Source organism: Trachymyrmex septentrionalis, unplaced genomic scaffold (genome assembly GCF_001594115.1).
Source record: "Trachymyrmex septentrionalis isolate Tsep2-gDNA-1 unplaced genomic scaffold, Tsep1.0 scaffold11, whole genome shotgun sequence".
Classification (NCBI taxonomy): domain Eukaryota; kingdom Metazoa; phylum Arthropoda; class Insecta; order Hymenoptera; family Formicidae; genus Trachymyrmex; species Trachymyrmex septentrionalis.
This window is the reverse complement of record NW_017304228.1, coordinates 2,364,652-2,386,872: the sequence shown is the minus strand read 5'-3', so window position 1 is coordinate 2,386,872 and position 22,221 is coordinate 2,364,652. Positions and strand designations below refer to the sequence as shown.

Below are 22,221 nucleotides of genomic sequence, written 5' to 3'. Positions count from 1 at the left end.
GATTATTTTGATAGTCTAATAAAATTAATTCAAATCTGTGTCTAGTTAAAATTTTAAAGTTCAGCAAAACTGTTCTGTGTTTGTTTCTCGTTCATTTCTATTAACGTAGAGTAACTTTAATCTTAGTTTAATTTCTTTATCTATTTTTCCGCTTATCACGGAAAGAACAATTACTCTGAGATATCTAAAAATTTAGGTAAATAAGATCAAAATAATTATGTAGGAAACTCAAACAGGATGAGCAATGTTGCAAACAATTTGGACATTCTAGTAACCACTTTGAGTGTCCTACATAATTAGTTTGATAGTCCGACAAAATTATTTTTAGATCTAGCTATAAATTTGTAGATACCTCGACAAAATCCGTTCTCGTGTAGAACAAGAAAAAGATGAAGAGGTAAGTTAAACCGAGATTACAGTTAATCTACATTGATAGAAACGGACGTCAAAGATTTACGTTACAGCCACGTGTGGCTTAATTTGTGACGCTGTCCAGTGTTATTACATTTGAATTTCACGCGTCCCACGTGCGACTAATCTCTCGATCTGGACAAGCCTATTCCGCAAGTGGTCCGCAATTGCGCTCTTTAAAAGGCGACGCGCGGATTACGAGGGAATTCGCGACGAGAAGAATTCCTCAATGGCCGACGAATACGACGGTCCAAGTACGACCTCTGGCTGCATTTACAACTCGTTGGCCCTTCGTACAGTCCGGCGAGGCGGCCGCCTAAGAAAAGCCTTGGTCGCAACTCAGAACTTGAGAGTGGAAAGGAGAGAAGCGGGACAGGGTAGAATTGTGTACGGGAGGGGACGATTGTCGGCTCGTGTATTCAGTACTCGATGCACCGTCGTGCGGTATGCGTCGTCTCGCCGGTGCTCCACAACCGATTAAATTGAATTCTTATCGAGAAATTCCTCAAACGTCGTTCGGAACACATCGTCGTGATATCCGAAAATCATCAATACAATTAATTGCATGAAAAATATTATCCAAGAAACATTTTTAAAAGCGTAACGACGACTCCCCTCGCCTCATTAAATTCCAATCGTTCTCGAGGAACCATCTCGTCGACCGTCCTCGACTCGCACGAGCGTCGTCCTTGGGGATCCTTGAGAGGCCCGCGCCACCGCAAGGACACTCGGCCGTCCTTCCGCGGCGTGCACAGCGAAACATCTCGGCGGTCGTTGGCCGAATCCAAGAGCAACAAGTGGTCGCCACGCGACGTCGTCGGTCACCGGGGACCGTCTCGTTCCTCCCGACGGACAGGGGATCCTCCAAGAATAAGAAGAGGAGGGAAGCTGCGAGGATTCTTCGGGCAGATCGAGGAAGAAAGTGGCTCGAGGCCGCTCGCTTCACGCACGAATATCGGAATTCCTCGGCGAGTACGCGCCACACGATGCGGCGATCGCTTGTCCGTGTCGTGTAACGTCGCCGTCGCCCATCGGCGCGTCCTGAAAACGGAAGGATAACGAGAGAAAGCCGGCTCCTGGGAACCGTACCAACAGGACCCCGCGGTCTGAAACGCGAAGATGCTGCTCGGTGAGATTGCCGAAGCGACGGTCCTTGTGCGGCGAAACGCGCTGGAGGCTCAACGCATTCGAAGACGCACCTGGATGCGTTCCGAGATGGGACCGATGCCACGCGATGGGCTTGGGAATCTGATTAATGTGCTCTGATGCTTGACGCGTAGCTCGAGTAGCCTCGAAACTGTTCTTTAGCGAGAATCAAAGTTTTTCTACCTGCGCTTGACATCCTGTGAGAATTGACGCAGTTCAAGTCGATTGTCGTGCCGTGGATTCGGTCGCAGATTTGATGACTGAGTGATCAGTTGACGATTGCGTGCTCTCAAACGTGCTGAAATTCGGGACTTCATACGCTCTTTAGAGAAAGTAATTGTGGAAGTATAAATTATTTGTTTTTTTTTTATTTTTTTTTATTTTTTTAAATCGATAATGGATCGCTCTTGAGCGTGAAGTAGTTTCGAGACTGAAGTACTCCGATTTTGCAATTGTCCTCAAAGTGACACTAATCGTGTGGATTAAGTGATCTCTATGTGGATCGACAATAAAAGTTTTAAGTAGACTATCGGAGTGCATTCTGAATTCGAAGGAATCTCATTGCGGAAGTGATAATCTAGATTTTCTCTATTTTTCGCATGAATTAATATGGATAGATGTAGATTAAATGATTTCTATATTGATCGATAATAAGAGTTCTGCGAACTGTCGAAGTGCATTCGAAGAGATCTCGTTGCGGAAGTGCTAATTTAACATCTTCTGTTTTTTATTTATGTCTTCGCGTAATAAATATGGATTAAATCCCTAATAATAATAGATTAGAACAGTAAGAGTTCCAAGTAGGCTGTCGGAGTGCATTTTAAATTCGAAAGGAGTTGTGGAAGTGATTTAAATCTTCTGCTTTTTTACGTAAATGTGACATCGGAAAACTATATATTAAAATTTCAGGAATATTTTTTAAAAGGAATTGACATCCCTGGCGGCGTACGTGCATTTAGTCGTCTCATCGCACGCCGACACATCGCGTCCTTCCAGAGAATCTAATCAGGAGACAGGATTGTTTATCGAACGCCCCCGTGCTCGCGATAGTCGCCAGGAACTCGTATCCGTGACCTAGGGACGAATTACATTCGTTACGTCGTAATCGAAGGAGAAAGACAAGAGGATGACACTCGTGCCGACTCGCGATTTTCCTCTTCGTCCGAGTTCTGGAAATTTAAACCGTTAACGAGAACGGTCGACGATGTCATTGTTCGTTGACGGCAAGGGTCGTTCCAGATCGTAGGATTTCTCATCGGCAAAACCCGGCTCATAAAAGAAAGTCATCCCGTCTCGCGTTTTCCTCTCCTCTCTCGAACTCTCCCCGGGGTGTTTTTCTCGTGCTGCGAGAAACAGGATTGTTTGAATTACGCGGTGATCAGTCGAGTGACCATGATGAGGCTAAAATCGCTGTTTCGCAGAGGACAGCCCAGCCAGCAGCAATCGGCGCAGCAACAGCAACAGCAGCAATCGGCGTCGCTGTGCCAGGCGCCGAGCGCCTCCTCGTTGGAGGCAAAGAGCGACGTTTCACCGACTGGAAACAGCTGGGCCGGCTCCCTGGGCAAGGAGCCGGCCAGGTCCAAGGCAACGACGGCGTCGAAGGGCCCTGCCAAGGCCTCCAAGATGCAGGAGTTGGAGCGCGAGGTCGAGGCCCTGCGTAAGGATCGCGCGCGTCTCGAAACGAATCTGCGTGACGCGGTTTCTGACGGTCAGAAGCTGCGTGAACTGCGTGTCGAGTTGGCTACTCTCAAGGTAAGCACTCCAAAAGATTGAACCGACAAATAATTTCGAATTATTTCGGAGCGACTGTTATGGCCGGAGCACGGATCTTTGCATAATGCTGCAATATATAAAACATAAAGGAATCAATAAACAAGACAGTGTCTTTTATTTCATGAAACGCAAGGAAATGAAGGACTTTGATCATTTCATTTTCTTATGCATTATGCGTTATATGTTATATGTTATACGTTCTGCAAGCTATACGCATAGTATTATTTTCAAGCACTTTATGCTCTCGCACTTATTCTAAGTAATGAATACTAAGTACTTTTTTAAAAAGATTTTAATGGATGATTCATCACACAAATTCAAGGTGAAAACAACTTACAAAAAACTATGTAAACTCAAGCTGTACAATGCTGCAAAAAGTTTTGAATTCTAGAAATCAGTTTGAGCATCCTATATAATTATTTTGATAGTCCAACAAAATTGGTGAAAAGTCCAACAAAATTTGTGATTTCTTTGAGAAGCTTTACTACATTCAAATTTGTATGTCTATTATTTATATAATATTACGGTTGTATTGTTGTCTCAATACCAAAATATCTAAATAACATCGATTTATTTACAAAGAGGAATGTTTTATTTTTATATTGGATTAAATCAAATTAGCAACTATTTGGAAAGGTCAATCGCACGGTTTTTATATTTTAGACTTTATGAAATATATTTTTCATTATTCTCTTAATTACTTTTTAACTATTCCTTTCGAAGTGTTTCGAAGTGTTCGAAGTATCATTTTATATCATTTTATTAAAATTAAAACTGATCATTATTTTGCAAGCATCGTTTTTCTTATGCAACGTAATCTGGAACATCTAAATGCGAATAATTTTATTTTGTTCTCGTATTCTCTCATCTTCATGATTCCACATTTAAGTAGGTCAACAGCAGTTTAAAATCGTCCCGAAGACAAAAGGGTTTAAAGAGGTTCTTTCCTTATCAGAAGCGAAAAGTCAACTGATATAAATAAAAACGTGTTGCCACGGACATCCTCCATATGATTCAGTATTATTCTGTAATAATATCTCGCGTTTGTCCTTCTCCTCATTTCGCACTGCTCGACTGAAACCAATTTTAGCACGCTATTTTGAATACGTTTATTTTTATATATAAGAGGCGGAATTTCTTATTTTATACGATATGCATAAAGCGCTTTGTCTTTCTTTAAATAAAAAAATATTTAATACTTGTAATATCTTTCTCTATTAAAGTTCATTTGCATCGTCTTCTTTCCTCAGAGAAAAAGACATAATATGCAATAATATATAAAGATGACAACTATACAAGTTTTATATGTACAATTAATGCACGAGGAAAAAACAATTTTGCTGAAGTATCCAAAAATTTAGATACAAATCTGAAAATAATTTTTATTGTACCATCAAAAGAATTATATAAGAATCTCAAGCATGAGCAATACTGCAAAATATTTGACATTCTAGTAACCAGTTTGAGTATTATCTTATTTTGATAGGCCAGTAAAATTATTTTCAAATCTTTATAGCTAAATTATTTTCAAATCTATTTAGCTATATTTTTTTAAATATTTTAGCAAAATTGTTCTTTCTGAATGTATCAAGGAGTATACCTTACAGTTGAATAAACTATTTTACAGCTATTGCAACCATATTGTGTTTATTCAACTCTATGTATTTTAATTCTATTGTACATATAAAACTTATATAGTTATCACCTTTATAGTTATCATCACTACATTTTCCTTTGAGTTTCGAATTATATAATAGAATAGATAAATAGAATATTTTAGATATAAAAGTTTCGATTGATTTTTCCAAACAATTTGCCAGAATTCAACCAACCCGACGTAATTGTCCTTTTAAAATTCAGCCTATTAATTTCATTATTTGTAGTTGCTTTACTCGAGGAAAATATTATCTTCGAGCAGTTGAAACGCAATGTATCGATACTCCATTTCTGTCGGTTGAGAAATAATAATGTGTGGAATGCAAAGCGCATTTAGCGAGTGCGTCGCAAAATACGCTCGATGAATGAATTATACCGCGTTGTAGCACCGCTCTGATTCATCTGCCATTGACGTCCTGCATTAATGTCTTCCCTTCCCCCTTTACGTCATACCTAACGTGTCCCTTACACACGTGCATACTTGCATCCTTCCTTCTCGCGTTTTCGCGACCATACAAGGAAGGCAACGTTCGAGGACGACCAGTCGACTGTAAAAATATCCGCTTTGCATCTAAATTGCGATTAAATAGATCGATCCAGTAAAAGATATCTCGCTATTATGATTTTATGCTACAGGATGTTTCAAATATTTACGTTCCTCGTGTAATTGGTTTTTATATCTTAATCAATTCTGAGTCGATGGTCCTCCCAAATTTATTTAAATTGTTCTTTCAATTTTTCCACATCTAATATTAGTAAAAGCTACGTCGCTAATCTCTAAATTTGGAACCTCACTCTAAAAAAAAAGCTTGAAAATTGAGCTAATCTTGAAAAAGGTAGTTAAATTTTTTTTATCTTTAAGAGTGAAATTTCATTCTTCAGAGTGACAATTCATTCCAACAGTTTTAGAGAGTACATCAAATCGTTAGCATTTAAATGCTATAGAATGTTCCAAAAGTTTACGTATTTAATGCAATTGATTTTTCTATCTTGATCGATTCTGAGTCGATTGTCCCTTCCAAATTTATTCGAATTATTCTTTCAGTTTCCCATTTAATAAAAGCTACATTGCTACAATAATATCAGTAATATCTAAATTCATTTGAGTGGAATCTCACACTCTAAACAATACATTATTTACCATTTAAAATTTAAATGCTAAGAATGTTTGAATAATTTACTTACTTGACATAATCGATTTTTTCATCTTTGGAGTCGATAGTTTTTCTAAAATTTATTCAAAATATTTTCCGTCAAGAAAACCGCACTCTTCTCATCTACAATTTAATTCATAAAAAAATCTTTTGTTTTTAATCCTAAAAATTTTTCTAAACAAAATATCGACTTCAAAAAGTTCCTCGAAGAATCCTTGCTAAAATATTCTACGACAAACTGTTAACACTGCATGAAAATAAAATAAATGATTCCATTATTCCCCCAATTTTCTTTATACTTGCAAATCTTTACATTTTTTCGCCAACCGACCCTGCCCTTTTAATGCTTGTTTCATTCTAATCGCGTGAATGAAACAAGCATCACACATGAATACGTAAAAATCTGCAGCTATTATATTCTTGCAAAGACTACAAAACTGTTCCGCAGGAGGCACCCTCCTGTGTGATTCCCCTCCCCAATGATCGTTGCCAGGACGATTGTAGAACCCTTTCCGTTAACACAATGAACGCAACGCGAATTGCATTTTTGACGCTGCGGACAAACGGAAAATTCGCAATTCAATGAATCCGCGTTCCCGTCATTGCGAGCGGCCGCAGAGATCATTTTTGGCCGGCCACAGCGTCAGGAATCTGAACCAATCTGAACTCGGCGGAAATTATACCGGTTTCAGTCTCGGGCTCGTGTAACCGACGTAACCGTTAGAACATTAGAGAGTGACAGAGAGATGGGGAGGAGGCGAGGGAGAGAGAGAGAAAGGGCATGAAGAGTCGTTTTTGCGTGCTCGAAAACTAAGCCAGAGGGCGTAGAACGCGGTGGCGGGGATGTTTACGCAGGAAGAGAGCCGGGGAGGCCGAGCGGATCCGATATGAAAAAGCGTTGCTTCTCGTCGCCTACGGTAAACCCCTCGTCCATCCCGGAGTAGAGCTGTGAGCTGTCGCGATCGCCGTGTGAACCGCGAATTCCGACTCTACCGGCGTGTATCGTCCTCGTCGAATGCTCGCACGTCGTTTGACTCTAACCTCGAATCCGGATTGGCTCCGTGTTTCCTCCCCCTCCGACCCCTCGGCGCTTAATATTTACGAGGCGTCGTTTACTCGCGGCGTCGTTTCTTATATTTTTCCCAAACAGAAGCGAGACCGCCGATGTTATGATCGCGAACGTCGTCGTCGCTTTTACGACGCTTGTTGTTTTTCGACGCTTTTTATGAGCCTTTTTTCCCCTGAGTGTCGTATGAGAATATTGCTCTATTTACAAAAAGATCAACTGTTAAACATTGTTTTACAGCTATAATTAAATTACGATAGTGTGGACAGAGATATTGTTCTGGTGTAGACACATTTAGAACTTGATTTTGCTTGAGATATTGCATTTGTATCTTAAAATTGTTCTATTCTGTCATTTCATATGAGTTGTCGAGCAATGGTTTGCATATATTTGTTACTTTGATGAACAGGAGCAGCATAGTCTGGAGCTAGAACGTCTTACTGAAGAGAACGAAGCTCTTCGTGCTCGTCTCAGGGACGTGGCACACTCTCCACTGTCAGATTCAGAGAAACAGCAACTGTTGTTAGATGCCTCAAGGCTCCACAACTCCGCACCAGCCTCCATCGCCATTCCCCAGGATGATGGATCTGTACACAACACCAGTACACCTCAGGAAGGAGCTCAGTGCACCACGCCGGATTGGGACAAGCACTCCTCCAGCTCAATGTCTGAGGTTTCGGTTGCGTGCTTGCAGGATAGGATCTTACAAATGGAGGAAACGCATTATTCCACAAACGAAGAATTACAGGCAACTATTCAGGAATTAAGCGACTTGCAGGTATGACTCTTATCTGTTGATATCGAGAAAGACATTGCATGGAGATGAGAAGAATCCTTTAACGAATTAACATTACACAGGCACAACTGACAGAATTGCAAGCAGATAATGAAAGGCTAACCGAGGAGAAAGGAGTTCTTTTGGAGTCACTGTGCCGTCAGACAGAGAAGTTAGAAGACTCTCGTTCCAAGGTTGACACCTTACAGGGATTACTTTTAAGAGAGGAACAACCACAGGAAGCATCTAAGGGTTATAATACAGAAAGGGAACAGAAACTTGTAGATCTCCTGAAAGTGAGTGCATTAAATTTATATTTATAATTTATTTTTATTTATGCTTAAAGCTATCAACTACTGATTACTTGTTTATGGTTACAGAGTGCGCAAGAGGAAAGAGAGACTTTACTTCAAAAGCAAGAAGAGTTGACCAGTGAACTGAAAAATCTAAGAGCGACTGCTGATGCTAGTGCAGCAGAGACTGAGCGTCTGACGAAATGTGTCGAGTTACTGGAAGCGTCGGTGGACGCGGCGAATGTCGAACGAAAACAGTTGGACATGGAATTGGCGGAAGCCAGGCAGGAAGGCGCGAATCGGAGTATAGAAATCAGTAGATTAGCGACTCTGTTGGAGAATGCGCGAGCTAAGATCGAGGAGTTGGAGCAATCAAGGCAGCTGGAGAATAAGAGCGAAGCGGACGAATTATTAGACGCGGCCAGAAGGGAGAAGGATACGCTCGAAACACAGGCAGCAGCATTGCAGGAACAATTGGCACGCTCACATTGCGATCACGATCGACTGAGAGATCAATATTCGCAGCTTCAGGAAGAATATAAAGTACGTTAGTAGTTATTTTGTATGTAGAATAGACATGATAACTTGGTTTTCCTTATAACTGTGAGAGATATAGAAGCAAATTTTTCATTTATGTAAATAATAAAAAAGATAGCTTTTATATATATATATATATAATTTTAGGTGGCTCGGAATAATGCGAAATCCGCCATAGACGATTTGGAGTACAGACTGAATCAGTTGAAGGATGAACGGCTGTCTGTGAGCACGGAACTGCAGCTCGTCCGAGACTCCCTGGCGGAATTACAGACGCAGTGTCAACGGCACCTAGAGGATAAACGAGAATTGAAAGCCGCGCTGAGCGAAGCACAACGCAGGGAGCGCGAGGCGCAAACGCGTCAGTATGAGTCGGAGCGCGCGTTAGCTGACGAGCGTAAGCTGAGACAGGAGGAGAGCGCGGAGTGGGAGCAGTTCCAGACAGATTTGCTGATGACTGTGCGAGTTGCCAACGACTTCAAGACCGAAGCTCAGAGCGAGTTGGAACGCGTGGTTATGGAGAACAAGGCACAGAGAGATAAACTGAGAGCGCTGGAGGCACAACTTGATAAACTTAACAAAGGTAAACAAGCGGAAATTGTGGGCTTCTCTTAAAACAGAAACTGTTATGTGATAGTATATTGTGATACGAGACGAACGTCCAGGATTATGAAGACGTAATGTTATATATAATACAGTACAAAATGTATTATATAAAATGATATACTAACACATAATACTCTATGAAAAAGAAGACATACGAGAGGATTTTTGTAAATAGTTGGAAAAAAGGAGATTCTTTAATGGAACAAAATTATTTTAACGCGAATATTAATTTTTTTTTTTTTTTTTTTTTTTTTTTTTTTAATTTATTTTATATACACATAGCTATTTTATGAGTTTTATTAATTTTATAATTGTTCCTTTTTTCCTTAATCGGACTGCGTACTAGATAGCACTGTAGCGAGTTGCAAAACACTCGATGTCACTAACGGGAATAAAGAAAAAATGGCGAGTGTTTTGCTAAAGCGTGGTCGGATGATTCTAAAGAAGCGGTACGACGCAAGAAAGCATGCGTTACGAAATAGTTTATTCAAAGCAACGATGAGCGATTGGGACTCACATAAAGCGAGGCTTGAAGACATCAATACTGCGAATCAAAATGAACACAATTTATCGAATAATAACCTGGCTATCACAATGGGCGCGCCAGCACTCAAGGAAACTATCAAATTGGAGGACAAATTAATTTCCGGCGAGAAGATTGAATTCAGTTCTACGAATCACATCGACAACCAGCATACTGACTGCACTACGGATGGAGCAGTCGAACATTTAGCGAATGAAAATTCGAGACAATTAAAAGTCTCGAACAACGAATCGTCAAAGCTCTATTTGAATGATGAAACTCGTAATTCATCTGATAAATTTCCAATTATCGCGGAAGATTATCCGAAACTGTACATTACCGTTACGGACACATCCGATAAAAATCCGGTGGCCAAAAGTTCTTTATTGAAAAGCATTCGTAGTATTCAAAACGCTAATGGAGGCTTGTACGGCATTAACATTTCCAACAGTCGATTCTTCGTACCAAAAGATTATATATTTTCTGGCGTGGAGAGCGCGATGAATGATCTGAAGTTCGAGGTCGATCCGGAAATGGGAAGGCTGTTGCAGAGAAGTTACAGTAATCCGCAAGTCAGCACGAGTTTGCCTTCTCTAGTCAATATCGAAGAGAGTCCGTCATCTCTAGATAATACAAGAGCGGAAACTTCGACGTCGAGCAATTCGACGAAACTACGTGTAGATCCAGACCTTAGGAATATAAAGTCACTTTCAGACTCCGTGTGCGTAATATCAAAAGAAAGCGATAGGGTTGAACAAAGGCAAAAGCTATTTTTTAAAAGACCTGAATCAAAACCGAGCTGCGAAATAATTGACTCTCTCTTGACTGAAACAAGTTCGAAATCAAAAACGATCGCAGAATCACAAATTAGAAATCATACTGAATCATTAGATGAACTTGATAATCGTCATAGAACACACGAAAACGAAGAAAAATTACAAGAAATGAAATATGAGGATCATAAATCTTTTTTATCAAAAGGGTCTTGTGTAAAAAATGAAACAACAGAAGGAGAAACATTCAATAATAATCAACAAAATAATGACCAAACTGCGACAAAATCTTCTCTTGATGATACGTCAGAGGATACAAAAGTTTTTGACACGCTTGAAGAATCAAAAATAGCAAACTTATTTGATAAAAATATCGAAATAAAATTAACGAAGAATACAAATAATGAATGGGAGAAAATAAAGAGTTCTCATGATATATTAAGCGCTCCTCTAATGAGATGGAAATCATATCCGCTGTTAACGCCCTCAGAAATCGAGTATAAATCTAGATATTATTCATCGATTCCAGTTATTTCATCGGACACGTCAATTTTAAATAATCTTTCAGAGAAAGAAATAAAGATTTCAGAGTTGATCTCAAAATACTCCATTAACCAAGAAAAACAAGCCACATCTTCGGCATGTACCGAACAGTTACAAGAATCAAAACATTCTAATCTAAGCGAAATAAATCGATTAAATCGTATAAAATTCCTGCAAAATAGTATACATGCAAACGAGGACGATTCTCAGATCGAGAAAACGACTTTTTCCGAAAATAATCTTCGCACGAAGAGTGAGAAATCTAAGGTGTCGCAAAGTAATGCGGACTTGGGGTCGGATCAACCCCCATCGATGGGACGGACGTCATCCTTAAGAGAAAAATTTGAGACGATCGTAGAAGACGTGGAATTGAAGACGCTGTCGGGACAGCAAATGAGCGAATCTTGCGACCGTAAGTCGCTCTCTTAATGTGGGAAATTCGCTTGTATCGCAAAAATTCGATCTATTGTCCGTCCCGATTTCTCAGTCTAAGCAAAGAATACGAGACTGGCGTATCTTCGCATTGCTATAGCACCTACATTGTGCCGCTCATATTGTCTCCTGATTAATTGTTAACTCAGCTTTCTTTGTGTTTCTCGAATTCTCAATATCTTTATACGCTATACTCGCTTATATTTCTATCATGAAATCGTATCGTCCTCACTGAATTAATCCGTATAAACATATCATCTTCCATCGTAAATTAAGGAGACTTTCGAAATCGTCCAAGTACCATATTACTTACTGATTACTTGTGCTTTATTTTATGTATAAATATTTATGGCTTATTGCTTTCTTATCATTTGTCCGAGGAATTATTTGTATTTGCTGAATGCTGTAATGAGTACTTGGAAATTCTTTCAGCAAACCAAAAAGTGATACAACAACCGCCTACAAGGCCGGCCAGCACACCAACGGAGACTCAACAATCCGTGCTAACGAGTGTGCAACAAGAAATAGCTGCTCGTAGGAAAGCGAACATTTCGCGTCAGGACTCCAGGCTTTCTGTAAAGTGTTTGATCGAGAGCATCGAAAATGCCACGAAACAAGCTAAAGCCGGTAAATGATCATACAATTTTAGGGATAAATAATTGTCATTATACATTGTCCACGACACTTCACCTGAAATTGTGATATAAAATAAAATATTTAATTTTATCGAATTAATATATTTTGAAAATAACTGATTTTAGGACCTGGAAGTCGTAGCAGTTCTACGTCGTCTCTAAATTCTATTGGAACTACAGATATCATATCTTTGAAAGCTCCGCTCAGGGATCAACAACAAATCAACAATTTAATCTGCACGGCGAATTCGACAAATAACAACAAAACGCAATCTACAATTACAAAGAAACCAGTGTCAGGTAATTATCAGTAAAAATCTTGCAAATTTAACATGTTTGCACGATAAGAGATAATCATATAAAGATAATCATGCATTTTAGAATGGGAGATTCTTGATACCTAATCGTATGCTTTGATTGTTGACGCGCAGAGACAAAGTCAACGCCTGTGGTTTTGAGTCCGGGTGAGCTGTTGGATTCAGCCGCTTTGAATGCCAAGGCGATCGACTTCGTACGTCGAAATAGTGTCACCGATCTGTCGGAGCGTAAAGATCCTCTTTGTGGCTTAGTCAAGAATGGTGGATCCAAGCGCAACGCCTTGCTCAAGTGGTGTCAAAATAAAACAATAGGCTATCGTAATATTGATATAACTAATTTCAGCAGTTCCTGGAATGATGGCCTAGCGTTGTGCGCGATTCTGCATTCCTATTTGCCACGAAAGGTACCGTACGACACGTTGACGCCAGTCGAAAAGCGACGGAACTTCTCGATCGCCTTCTCTGCTGCCGAGAGTGTTGGCATACCAACTACTTTGGTAATTTAACTAACAAATTATTCTTGAACGCATAAAGATATACATAAACATATAATATGATAATAATATGATAACGCATTAAAATAATTTATAAGATATCATATTTCAATCTTACAATTATACATCTAATTAATAAGTTAATAGATAGACCGATAAGTGAATAAGAGAAAAAAATTTTTATTCGTTAAAGTTTTTTGCAAATTTTAAAAATATTTTTACGTAAATGTTTAAATACAAATCCAACAATCAAATCAGCGCACAAATTATGGAATTAAAAAATTTTAAATTTACATAAAAATATGATTAAGCACCAAGATCCACTTCGACTAAATAAAAGTTCTAATATATCTAGTTTTGTTACGAATATGCTCTCTTGTGAAAGTAATATAAATTATTCTTTCCACAGAACATCGGTGAAATGTGTCAACTCGAGCGACCTGATTGGCAGCAAGTCATGACATACGTGACTAGCATTTACAAGCACTTCGAAACGTAACTGATCACTGTTTCATTTTATTGCCTCTATCAAGCGGTATGTGCTACTGTTGAATGCGCTCGGCGTTGTGAGGCGAGCAAGAGAACAATAGCATCTAGTCAAGCAAATTTCATGATGAAGGAAGCTATGCTGCAAGAAAGATTCTAAAGATTTGTCAAGGATCGCTGAATCAGCACTGCCTACCTAATTGTATTCCCCTCTATGCGTTGTATATAGTTTCGAATCGAAGAATGTACGAGCCGCTGGAGTATATGCAGAGTTCGATGGAAGACCAAACACCAAATGGAATTGCCGTTACTATGAGACTGAAAACTTTTATATATATATGCATATATATGTACACGTACACATGCATACGTGGCGTATGCGCTTTGTAGAGCATAAGCGAATTTGGAAAGAATTCTTCGTATGTCGAATGAGAAAGCGGAGCCAAGTAAACTTCGCGAGTAGCCTTCTGCAGACAAAAATAGTCGCGAATAATCGCACGTGGTGTTCCTCAAAGGTAAAGCTCGGCGTTATGCGTTCACGAAGAGTACACACGCATTGCCTCTACATCGTAGTCTTTTGCACCGTTCTTGCAAAAAATAAATCGGAAATCGAGTATTTGCGTTCCTCTCGTACCGAATATTTTTGTACGTGTATTATTTTTCGAGAGACTTTTTGTAGAGTTTACAAAATACGAATGTACAGAACAAAGCGCCTTAATTTAAGAGATCTAATTTATTGCAATTAGTCGCATTTAGTGCTCTTACCAAGCGGAGAGGTCTGTCCCCTCCCCTACCCCATACCCTCGAGTGAATCGTTTTACGTTTCTACTCTTATTAAGGAAAAAAGAAGAGCTCTAGAAGGAACAATTATGTCGTGCGAAGATTAAGTTCTCTGTGATATAGCAAGATAGCCCCGAGACAGAGATACAGACGTTATCGTTATTGCTATTACTATTATTATACTATTATCGCTATTAATATCGTCCTCACCGTCGTTGTTGTACCATTGTAGACAATACGGATATTGCTGTCTGATGTAAAACAATAAACTTGCCTAATGGATATTTAAGATCCAGGTATCCTGAGTAATCGTATCGCATATTTTCTTTAATGAAGAAATTTTTCCTTTTCTGAATATCAGATAAACACGACTTAATTATCTAAAATATAGGCGTATTTTACAAATTTGTTCCAAGTCTTTGCAAAATTTATTTGAGTAAAATTATGTTTGTTTTGTCATTAGTATAAACAAATCAGTCTGTACAATTTTCATATTTACACTTTTGTGTCATACTTAAAAAGTATACATTAGGGGTGTGCGATACGTATGTCGATATGCATATCAATGTGTAAAAAAATCGATATTTTTGCAAAATATTGAAAATTGTCTTTACGGTTATTTTAAATCGATCTTTTTGAAAAAAAAATCAAAAGATCGATTTCTAAATTTTTAACATATCGATACGCGTATCGCGCATCCTTATATTAAAGTTCGTTCTGTTTTATACATCGATAGTTTCGAAAATAAAAGTTCAATAATTGCACAATAGTATCTATTGTCTTGGAATCAGTCATAGAAAAGATATAATCTCGTCAGTTTCTTTGTTTGCTGAATTATGAAATTAATAAATTGCCAAATCTGGATTCTGCTAGATCTATATTGAACTTTATAGGAAGGATTGAGAAATCATTTGCACGTCCTTGTAAACTATAATACTGTCTCTATCACGAATCGTTCGTATCCATCTTATCTTGATCTTTGTCGCCGGCGTAATACTCGTTCGCTGGTTCGACAATTTTGTCTGTGTCCTGTGGATTCTGTCGAGAGTCCGGATCCGGTTCTGGTTGCCTTTCCTCTTCGGGTGGTAACGCATCACACGGAACATCCTGCATCTGGACGCTCGGCGAATGTTGAATCATTTTGAGATTGTCACACACGTGTCTTGTGATTGCTTCAAGATACTGCTTACTGTTAGCGTTGTCCTGTCTAGTTACGACCTCGGGATGTAGAGTGAAGTCTGGTGCGAAATACTCCAAGTACTCTGTGTATGGGAGCTCATTGCTGATTTGTTCGTCTACAAGCAGAGACGTTTCGTATGTCCAGCATCTAGCAACATTTCGTAATGTGTAACCACCGCCACCAACAGTCAATAACGGTACATTTAAGTCCCTCACAAATTTAACACACTCGCCATGCCCTTTTGTGCTGAGACTGAAGCAGCCGAGTCGGTCGTTTGCAAGAGAATCGGCACCACACTGAAGCACTATCGCCGTCGGCTGAAAGAACTCCATCACATGTGATATGACAGGCTTGAAAACCTGAATGTATGACGTATCGTCAATTCCTTCTTTTAATGGCACATTTACAGAATAATAACGGCCGCTTTCAGCACCAATCTCATACATATCGCCGGTGCCAGGGAAGAAGTAATTGCCATACTTGTGAAATGACACGGTCATGACACGATCAGTTAAATAGAAAGCTTCCTGCACGCCATCTCCGTGATGTACATCAATGTCAATGTACAACACGCGGGCGCGGTACTTAAGCAATTCCAATATAGCAATTACGATATCATTAATATAACAGAAGCCGGACGCTTCGAATTTCTTGGCATGATGCAGACCACCGCTCCAGTTGACAGCAATGTCGCAGCAATTATTGTTCAACTTGGTGGCACCGTCTAATGAAGCGCCGGTGTACATGGAGCAAAAATCAAAGAGGCCATCGAACACGGGACAATCATCTCCCACATTGAAATGACTCAGGTACTTGGTATATCCTTGTAGATTCTGCGGCGTGACCCGCTGCAAGAACTCCACGTAGTCCTCCGAATGGAAGCGACACATGTCGTGGGTACTGGCGCGATATGGCCGATAAATTTGCATCTTCCTGTGGAGACCATAGTTAAGTACAAGGCTGTGAATCACGGACAACCGATGTGGCTTCATGGGATGACCCGGTCCATAGTGGAAGTTACCCACCTCCGGGTTGTAGAAGTACGCCACCTTCTTGTTATAACTCATGTTGAGGTTATCTATGCGATGAAAGGTTCATAAGCGTCTACGAGAACAGATATATTTACGTTTTGTGTGTGTTGAAGAGAAATACTGATACATACCTCATATTCTTTCCCGGAATAAAATTTTAATTTGGCCTCTGGAATCCTGCTATCGTAGAGATGAATCAGGATTCAGGAAGATTAGGCTAAGAATAACTGAAAGGAATTTAACATTTACCTAACTCACTTCAAGAAGTGATAAAGTCCCGCGGCTCTCGAGCTCTTCGGTATTTACCGAAGGAAATTAATTCGTCGCAATTGAGAAGCTAAGATCCATCCACTTCACAACAAGACCAAACAAAACGAGCGTAGTTGAACGAGACGCCGATTGGAGCGTGGTGGATTCGAGCTGAATCAGTCTCAATCATGGTGGAAGGGATATGGTGTGTTGTGTGCACTGTATGCAGTTTCACGGATAGACACGCACGAGAATAAAGAAACGGACTATCCAAATGCGGCAAATTTAAACATTTGCACGGCGGTAATTTTTAACAATTTCGAAGAACAGCTCGAGAGACCAAAATGAGTACTTGTCAAGTAAAAACATGTAAAAATGATCATCGAAAAAAAGAATTCAGAAATGTACATTTTTATCGCTTCCCAAAAGAGAAAGCGTTAATGTTAAAGTGGAAAGAAGCGTGTGGAAAAGAAAATGTCGACGTTAAAAATGGTATCTTTGTATAAAACTAATATATCCTTGCTTATGTTACTCACACACATCACAGACTCGTACAATGAAAATAACACATTTTATATATGTAGGACGCATCTGTTCCGCCCATTTTGATGCAGTAGCGTACAAAGAGTCTTCGTGGATGCGACCTCTTTTAGGCTACTCACCGCCACAGAAAAGAAAATTAAAATCTGATGCAGTACCCACACTGAATTTAGAATCATCAATTAGCGAAGGTACTAGCTTCTTCAGTAATCAAATGTATTATTACTATTATTATATATGATTTTTTTATTAGTTATCGTGCCACATTATACAATATATTAATAATTTGTTTACTCTTTCAGATCTTGATAAATCGGCAATTACACCAATTGCGATGAATACGATACTGCCTGAGGAGCAGATAGAAGTTTCATCTTCATGACACTCATTAAATTTGAGTAAGTAAATTATGGCACATGATGAAAATGCCAACTTCTGTAAGAATGGTTACGTTCAGCAGAGAAAATTAATCAGCGAGTGCTCAATGATTCTTTAATATGACTGATTATTGCCTTTAGTTCTCTTTGCTGTGTGTGTGTGTGTGTGTGTGTGAATCTAAGTAGAAATCAATCACATTGAAGAATCAATAGTTTTTCTCTGCTGAACGCAAATTTTTAATAACATCTTATCGGTGCTCCTGCACACACAGAATATGGCAATGGCTGTGTTTAACAAAACGTTTATTTTACAACTGTTGAAAGTTTTCTTCACTTTGATTATACATCGATGGCAGGCCTTAGGTCTGTTAGCATTACTTGCACTTTTATAACTCTTTGTTCTCTTTCTCTCTTCAATGCAATGAATATATATATTTATATTTTAAGTACGAAAATTTTTAGGGATTTCAAGCAATACAAATAAATCTCAAGAAAACAAAAACAACGTTGGAACGATATAATCGAATCGTGTTATTTTTTATATTTTTATAAAAAATGCAAAATATATTTACGATTGCAATTATAAATAAATATTCTATTGTTTTTTGAAAATATATAAAAGATTACCTTGAATTAAAATTTATAACTCTCGATAAAATTAAAAAAAAAAAAAAATAATTTACTTTCTTCTATAATACGTGAGAATCCTTTCTTTTCTATAAAATAATTTATTTAGGAATTTTTTTGCTGTACGTTTTGATTTCATATATTCTCTTTATCTCTAGGTTATATTTACATTTGTATCTCTTTATCTCCTTTTGGATTCGAAGAATCCGAGAGATTGTAATGTCGCATTTTTTTTATTTATTCGTAATAAATACAAATAATCACGTGGCAAAGATAAAGCTACACCTCCGCGTAATGGCTTCTAGCTTTTATTTACAATTGTAATCCCTTATATGACGCGCTATGGTTCGCGCGATGTACGTTGATACGTAGACTAGATCCAGGCTACGATGTGAAGTCAAAAGAGCCGCGTAAATCATACATGTTAAGCTTAAACATGTCTGTCCATGATCAAGTTATTTAATTTCAGTAAAGTTTGAAGACAGGCATATTTAATGCTGAACGCATTCACAATATGAACTAACAAGTGCAATTCACTTATTCTCTATAAGATCTTAAAAGTTGATGGGCTTGCCGAAATAGGCTGCTAGATGAGCTTCTCTGAGCGCCTCAGCGCATGTCTGAAAGAAAGAAAAGAAATATAAATCACTGATAAAGTAATTCTGATAAAATAATTCTATTTAAATTTCCTCTCAGTTCAAGTACTTAGGATGGTATTCATAGTCCATTCTTATTTCAAGACTGTCTTAAGTAATGTCTTAAAACGCTAATGGTTAACTGGCCTTCTGATTAGTTCGTGACTTCTTAAGACTGTACTTAAAACGGTTTTGAATATAAGATCTGATTATGAATACTGGCCTTAGAGTCAATTTCAGCAAGAAATAACAGTCAAGTATAATGAGTAACATGATTTGTTAAAAAATATTAAGAATTATTTTTTACTCATTCTTTTGCACAAAATTAAGTTTCTAAATATATAATATTTAGTTATCAAGATGATTAATTGTACAAGGATCATCCCATCATATGTGCAAATCGCGAAGAGGTTGTAATGTAAAATAAAATTAACATTAAATTCTTACCGGATGTGCATGGCATACGCGGGCAACGTCTTCCGCACTGGCGCCATACTCCATCGCAAGAACCGCTTCGTTGATAAGCTCTCCCGCAGCCGGTCCGATCATGTGTACGCCCAGGATCTTGTCTGTGTTGCTATCGGCGAGTACCTTGGCGAAGCCGTCCGCCTCGAGATTTGTTTTCGCTCGGGAATTCGCCATGAACGGGAACTTACCGACCTTATAATCGATGCCTTCCTTCTTTAGATCTTCTTCCGTCTTGCCGACCCAACCTACTTCCGGATGCGTATATATAACGCTCGGTACGCAGTTATAGTCGATGTGAACCGCACCTACACATTACGAAATAATCCACATTTAATCATATCGAACAAAAAAAAAGGGAACAAATTCATATTTTTATTTGTATGAGGGGAAATTAAAAAGTAGAGCGAATTTATTCATTCTTCTCATATATGTTAGCAAAATATATATACCGTTATTTCTCAATATAATCGTTTAGCTAATTCAGCTTTGCAACACATTTTGTGTCATAAGTTTTCTGATTTCGCTTGTGAAACAGAACTAAAACCACGTGTATTGCTTCTTAAACTCTAATACAATTGGAATTTGTCACTAGTCACGTAGGACTTTCTTCAATGGTCTAAACAAATTAGAAATAGGGGACAATAAACTGAATGTGAAAAGTTTAATTTTTATTGATCTAGAATTTAGGAAACGATGTGGTTTCATGGACAGATAAACCTTCTTCGCATACTAAATGACTTATGGATCGTTACAGAAAATATATTACAAAGCTAAGTAATTGAGAAATAATGTTGTATAGAGCTTGCTGACGTGTATTGTACGTGAAGAATAAATTCATTTTACTTTTTGATTTTTCTTTATCTTTGGCTTAAAATAAGATGAGCTAATATATAATACTTAAAATGCAAATGAAAATTACCTCCGGCAATACCCTCCACTGTAATTATACCTTCGTCCTCAGCCTTGTGAGCCAACATTGGTCCGTGAATGCAGTCACCAATAGCATAAATACTACGAATTTAATTATGAAAACAGTTATTTGGAGTCAATATTTTGTTGCAGGTGTATGTATATTGGAGGAAATTAAAATTGCAAAATGACATTTAATTTCTCATTGAAATTTTGTAGTTTACCTAGGCACTACTGTCTGGAATCGATTGTTCACGGGTATCCTTCCTTTCTCGTCCCTTTCGATGCCCATATCCTCCAGACCTAAGTTTTGTGTGTACGGCCTTCTGCCGACACACACTAGCAACACGTCGCACGCCAAGTCCTCCTTTTTGCTGGAGTCTTTCGCATCCTCGACGGAAACTGAGATCTCATTGCCACGCTTGTTAGCAGCCATGACTTTCGTTCCCAGTTTAAACTTCAGTCCTTGTTTCGCAAGTACCTTCTGCATGGTTTTACTAACTTCTCCATCAATACCCATACCACCGATCGTCGGCATGAATTCAACGGCCGTTACATCGGAACCCAGTCTGTAGAAATAATTATTTTAGCGAGAATGAATAATCATCTTTTTCTATATTGAAGGATACTTTTATTGTAAATTTAACGCTTTACCTCTGCCAAACTGAGCCTAATTCCAATCCAATGACACCAGCTCCGATAACAATAAGCCTCTTGGGAACTTCACTGAGCGAGAGTGCACCCGTCGAGGACACGATTTGTTTCTCGTCGATTTCAATGCCGGCGAAAGGCGTAACTTCACTTCCGGTCGCTATCAGAATATTCTTTGTGTTGATAGTCGATTCCACCGATCCGTCAGGTTTTAGAGCAGTAACCTGGTTTTTGCCTGTGATTTTTCCATGACCTTTAACCCACTCGACTTTGTTCTTTTTAAACAAACCTGCTATACCACTGGTTAAAGCTTTGACTACATTTGTTTTCTGTTCCATAAGTTTTTTGAGATCCAATTGAACATTTGATACTGCAAAGAATAATCCATTATCATTTAATTTTTCATAAACGATTTGTTTAATGTTTATTTCTTTTAATGTAGATTAACTTTAATCTTGGTTTAATTTACTTTTTACGTTCTTCTAGTTCTAAGAATTAGAAAAAGAATAAATTAAGAGTAAATTAAAAAGTAAATCAAGATTGAGATGAAACCAAGATTAAACTTAATTTACATTGGTAAAAATGAGCCTAACTCAAAATGAGTCTTACTTACCAACAACTCCACGACTTGCTAAATCCCCGGTATGTGCCATGTGATAATAATGTGAATTGTTTAAAAGTGATTTTGATGGAATGCATCCAACATTAAGACACGTGCCTCCCAGAGTTGAGTCCTTCTCTACACACACGGTCTTCATGCCCAATTGTGCAGCTTTAATTGCTGCTACATATCCACCAGGACCAGACCCAATTACCACTATATCTGCATCCAATGTACTGGCATATCTGCGCTGTTGGGTGGCCGTCATACCTGGTAGAACACGCTTTATGCATGTTGGCTGATAACAAATGAGAAATGATACTATAGCAATTGATGATCAATGAGCATACTTGGCAAAAAAATTAATAATTTAAAAATTAAAAAATATAAAATGTAATACATGTAAAAAAATATATTTAACGTATATAAAGGACTTACTGAAACAGTGGGCTAATTTATATTTTGTAAAAATGAAGCGAATAAATTCTAAAGTTAAAGTGATGGAGAAAATACAAATATTTTATTTTTATTGGAGTTGATTCCGTTTTACAAA

General features: G+C 38.4%; 5 protein-coding genes across 12 annotated transcripts in view; 3 read left to right on the top strand and 2 right to left on the bottom strand.

The window, feature by feature from the left end:
* Window positions 1-13,752, top strand: part of LOC108749916 (cytospin-A-like) — a 60,949-nt gene extending 47,197 nt beyond the window's left edge. For 4 of the 7 annotated variants that reach the window (XM_018488949.1, XM_018488966.1, XM_018488974.1 and 1 more), the window contains 10 exons: window positions 2,979-3,309; window positions 7,616-7,984; window positions 8,065-8,277; window positions 8,362-8,817; window positions 8,959-9,394; window positions 9,764-11,668; window positions 12,121-12,315; window positions 12,450-12,623; window positions 12,755-13,137; window positions 13,544-13,752. In XM_018488949.1, the coding sequence (XP_018344451.1) occupies window positions 2,979-3,309; window positions 7,616-7,984; window positions 8,065-8,277; window positions 8,362-8,817; window positions 8,959-9,394; window positions 9,764-11,668; window positions 12,121-12,315; window positions 12,450-12,623; window positions 12,755-13,137; window positions 13,544-13,633 (4,552 nt within the window). In that variant the 3' untranslated portion in view covers window positions 13,634-13,752. Of the gene's footprint in view, window positions 1-2,978; window positions 3,310-6,990; window positions 7,058-7,615; window positions 7,985-8,064; window positions 8,278-8,361; window positions 8,818-8,958; window positions 9,395-9,763; window positions 11,669-12,120; window positions 12,316-12,449; window positions 12,624-12,704; window positions 13,138-13,543 lie in introns of those variants that run through there. The other 3 variants (XM_018488993.1, XM_018489003.1, XM_018488982.1) reach the window with 3 other exon arrangements.
* Window positions 13,753-14,814: 1,062 nt separating this feature from the next.
* On the bottom strand, window positions 14,815-16,986 carry LOC108750589 (histone deacetylase 3). Of its 2 annotated transcripts, XM_018490127.1 has the most exons (3): window positions 16,861-16,986; window positions 16,743-16,788; window positions 14,815-16,658 (listed from the first exon to the last, which is right to left on the bottom strand). In XM_018490127.1, exon 3 carries the CDS (start codon window positions 16,645-16,647, stop codon window positions 15,346-15,348), a length of 1,302 nt encoding a protein of 433 aa, XP_018345629.1. In that variant the 5' UTR covers window positions 16,648-16,658; window positions 16,743-16,788; window positions 16,861-16,986; the 3' UTR covers window positions 14,815-15,345. The 2 variants fall into 2 exon arrangements, with proteins under 2 accessions (XP_018345629.1, XP_018345621.1); XM_018490119.1 differs by having other exon boundaries at window positions 16,743-16,986.
* Window positions 16,987-17,047: 61 nt separating this feature from the next.
* Window positions 17,048-18,328, top strand: LOC108750606. Its single transcript, XM_018490153.1, has 3 exons — window positions 17,048-17,352; window positions 17,445-17,591; window positions 17,703-18,328. The coding sequence occupies exons 1-3, from the start codon at window positions 17,205-17,207 to the stop codon at window positions 17,780-17,782; spliced, it is 375 nt and encodes a 124-aa protein (XP_018345655.1). The 5' UTR covers window positions 17,048-17,204; the 3' UTR covers window positions 17,783-18,328.
* Window positions 17,724-22,221, top strand: part of LOC108748916 — a 12,383-nt gene continuing 7,885 nt past the window's right edge. Inside the window, exon 1 of the mRNA XM_018487338.1 lies at window positions 17,724-17,798. The gene's annotated coding sequence lies outside the window, so the exon portion shown is untranslated. The remainder of the gene's footprint in view (window positions 17,799-22,221) is intronic.
* Window positions 18,640-22,221, bottom strand: part of LOC108750578 (dihydrolipoyl dehydrogenase, mitochondrial) — a 4,282-nt gene continuing 700 nt past the window's right edge. Inside the window, exons 2-7 of the mRNA XM_018490113.1 lie at window positions 21,681-21,966; window positions 21,071-21,437; window positions 20,641-20,985; window positions 20,427-20,518; window positions 19,487-19,812; window positions 18,640-19,024 (exon numbers count right to left, since the gene is read on the bottom strand). Of these exons, the coding sequence (XP_018345615.1) occupies window positions 18,959-19,024; window positions 19,487-19,812; window positions 20,427-20,518; window positions 20,641-20,985; window positions 21,071-21,437; window positions 21,681-21,966 (1,482 nt within the window). The 3' untranslated portion in view covers window positions 18,640-18,958. The remainder of the gene's footprint in view (window positions 19,025-19,486; window positions 19,813-20,426; window positions 20,519-20,640; window positions 20,986-21,070; window positions 21,438-21,680; window positions 21,967-22,221) is intronic.

Coding starts and splice junctions, on each gene's coding strand:
- LOC108750589 (XM_018490119.1), bottom strand. CDS start 16,647: ATGAGTTATAACAAGAAGGTGGCGTACTTCTACAACCCGGAGGTGGGT.
- LOC108750606 (XM_018490153.1), top strand. CDS start 17,205: ATGAGTACTTGTCAAGTAAAAACATGTAAAAATGATCATCGAAAAAAA. Junction 17,353..17,444: donor AAATGTCGACGTTAAAAATG/GTATCTTTGTAT, acceptor TTATATATGTAG/GACGCATCTGTTCCGCCCAT. Junction 17,592..17,702: donor AGAATCATCAATTAGCGAAG/GTACTAGCTTCT, acceptor TTACTCTTTCAG/ATCTTGATAAATCGGCAATT.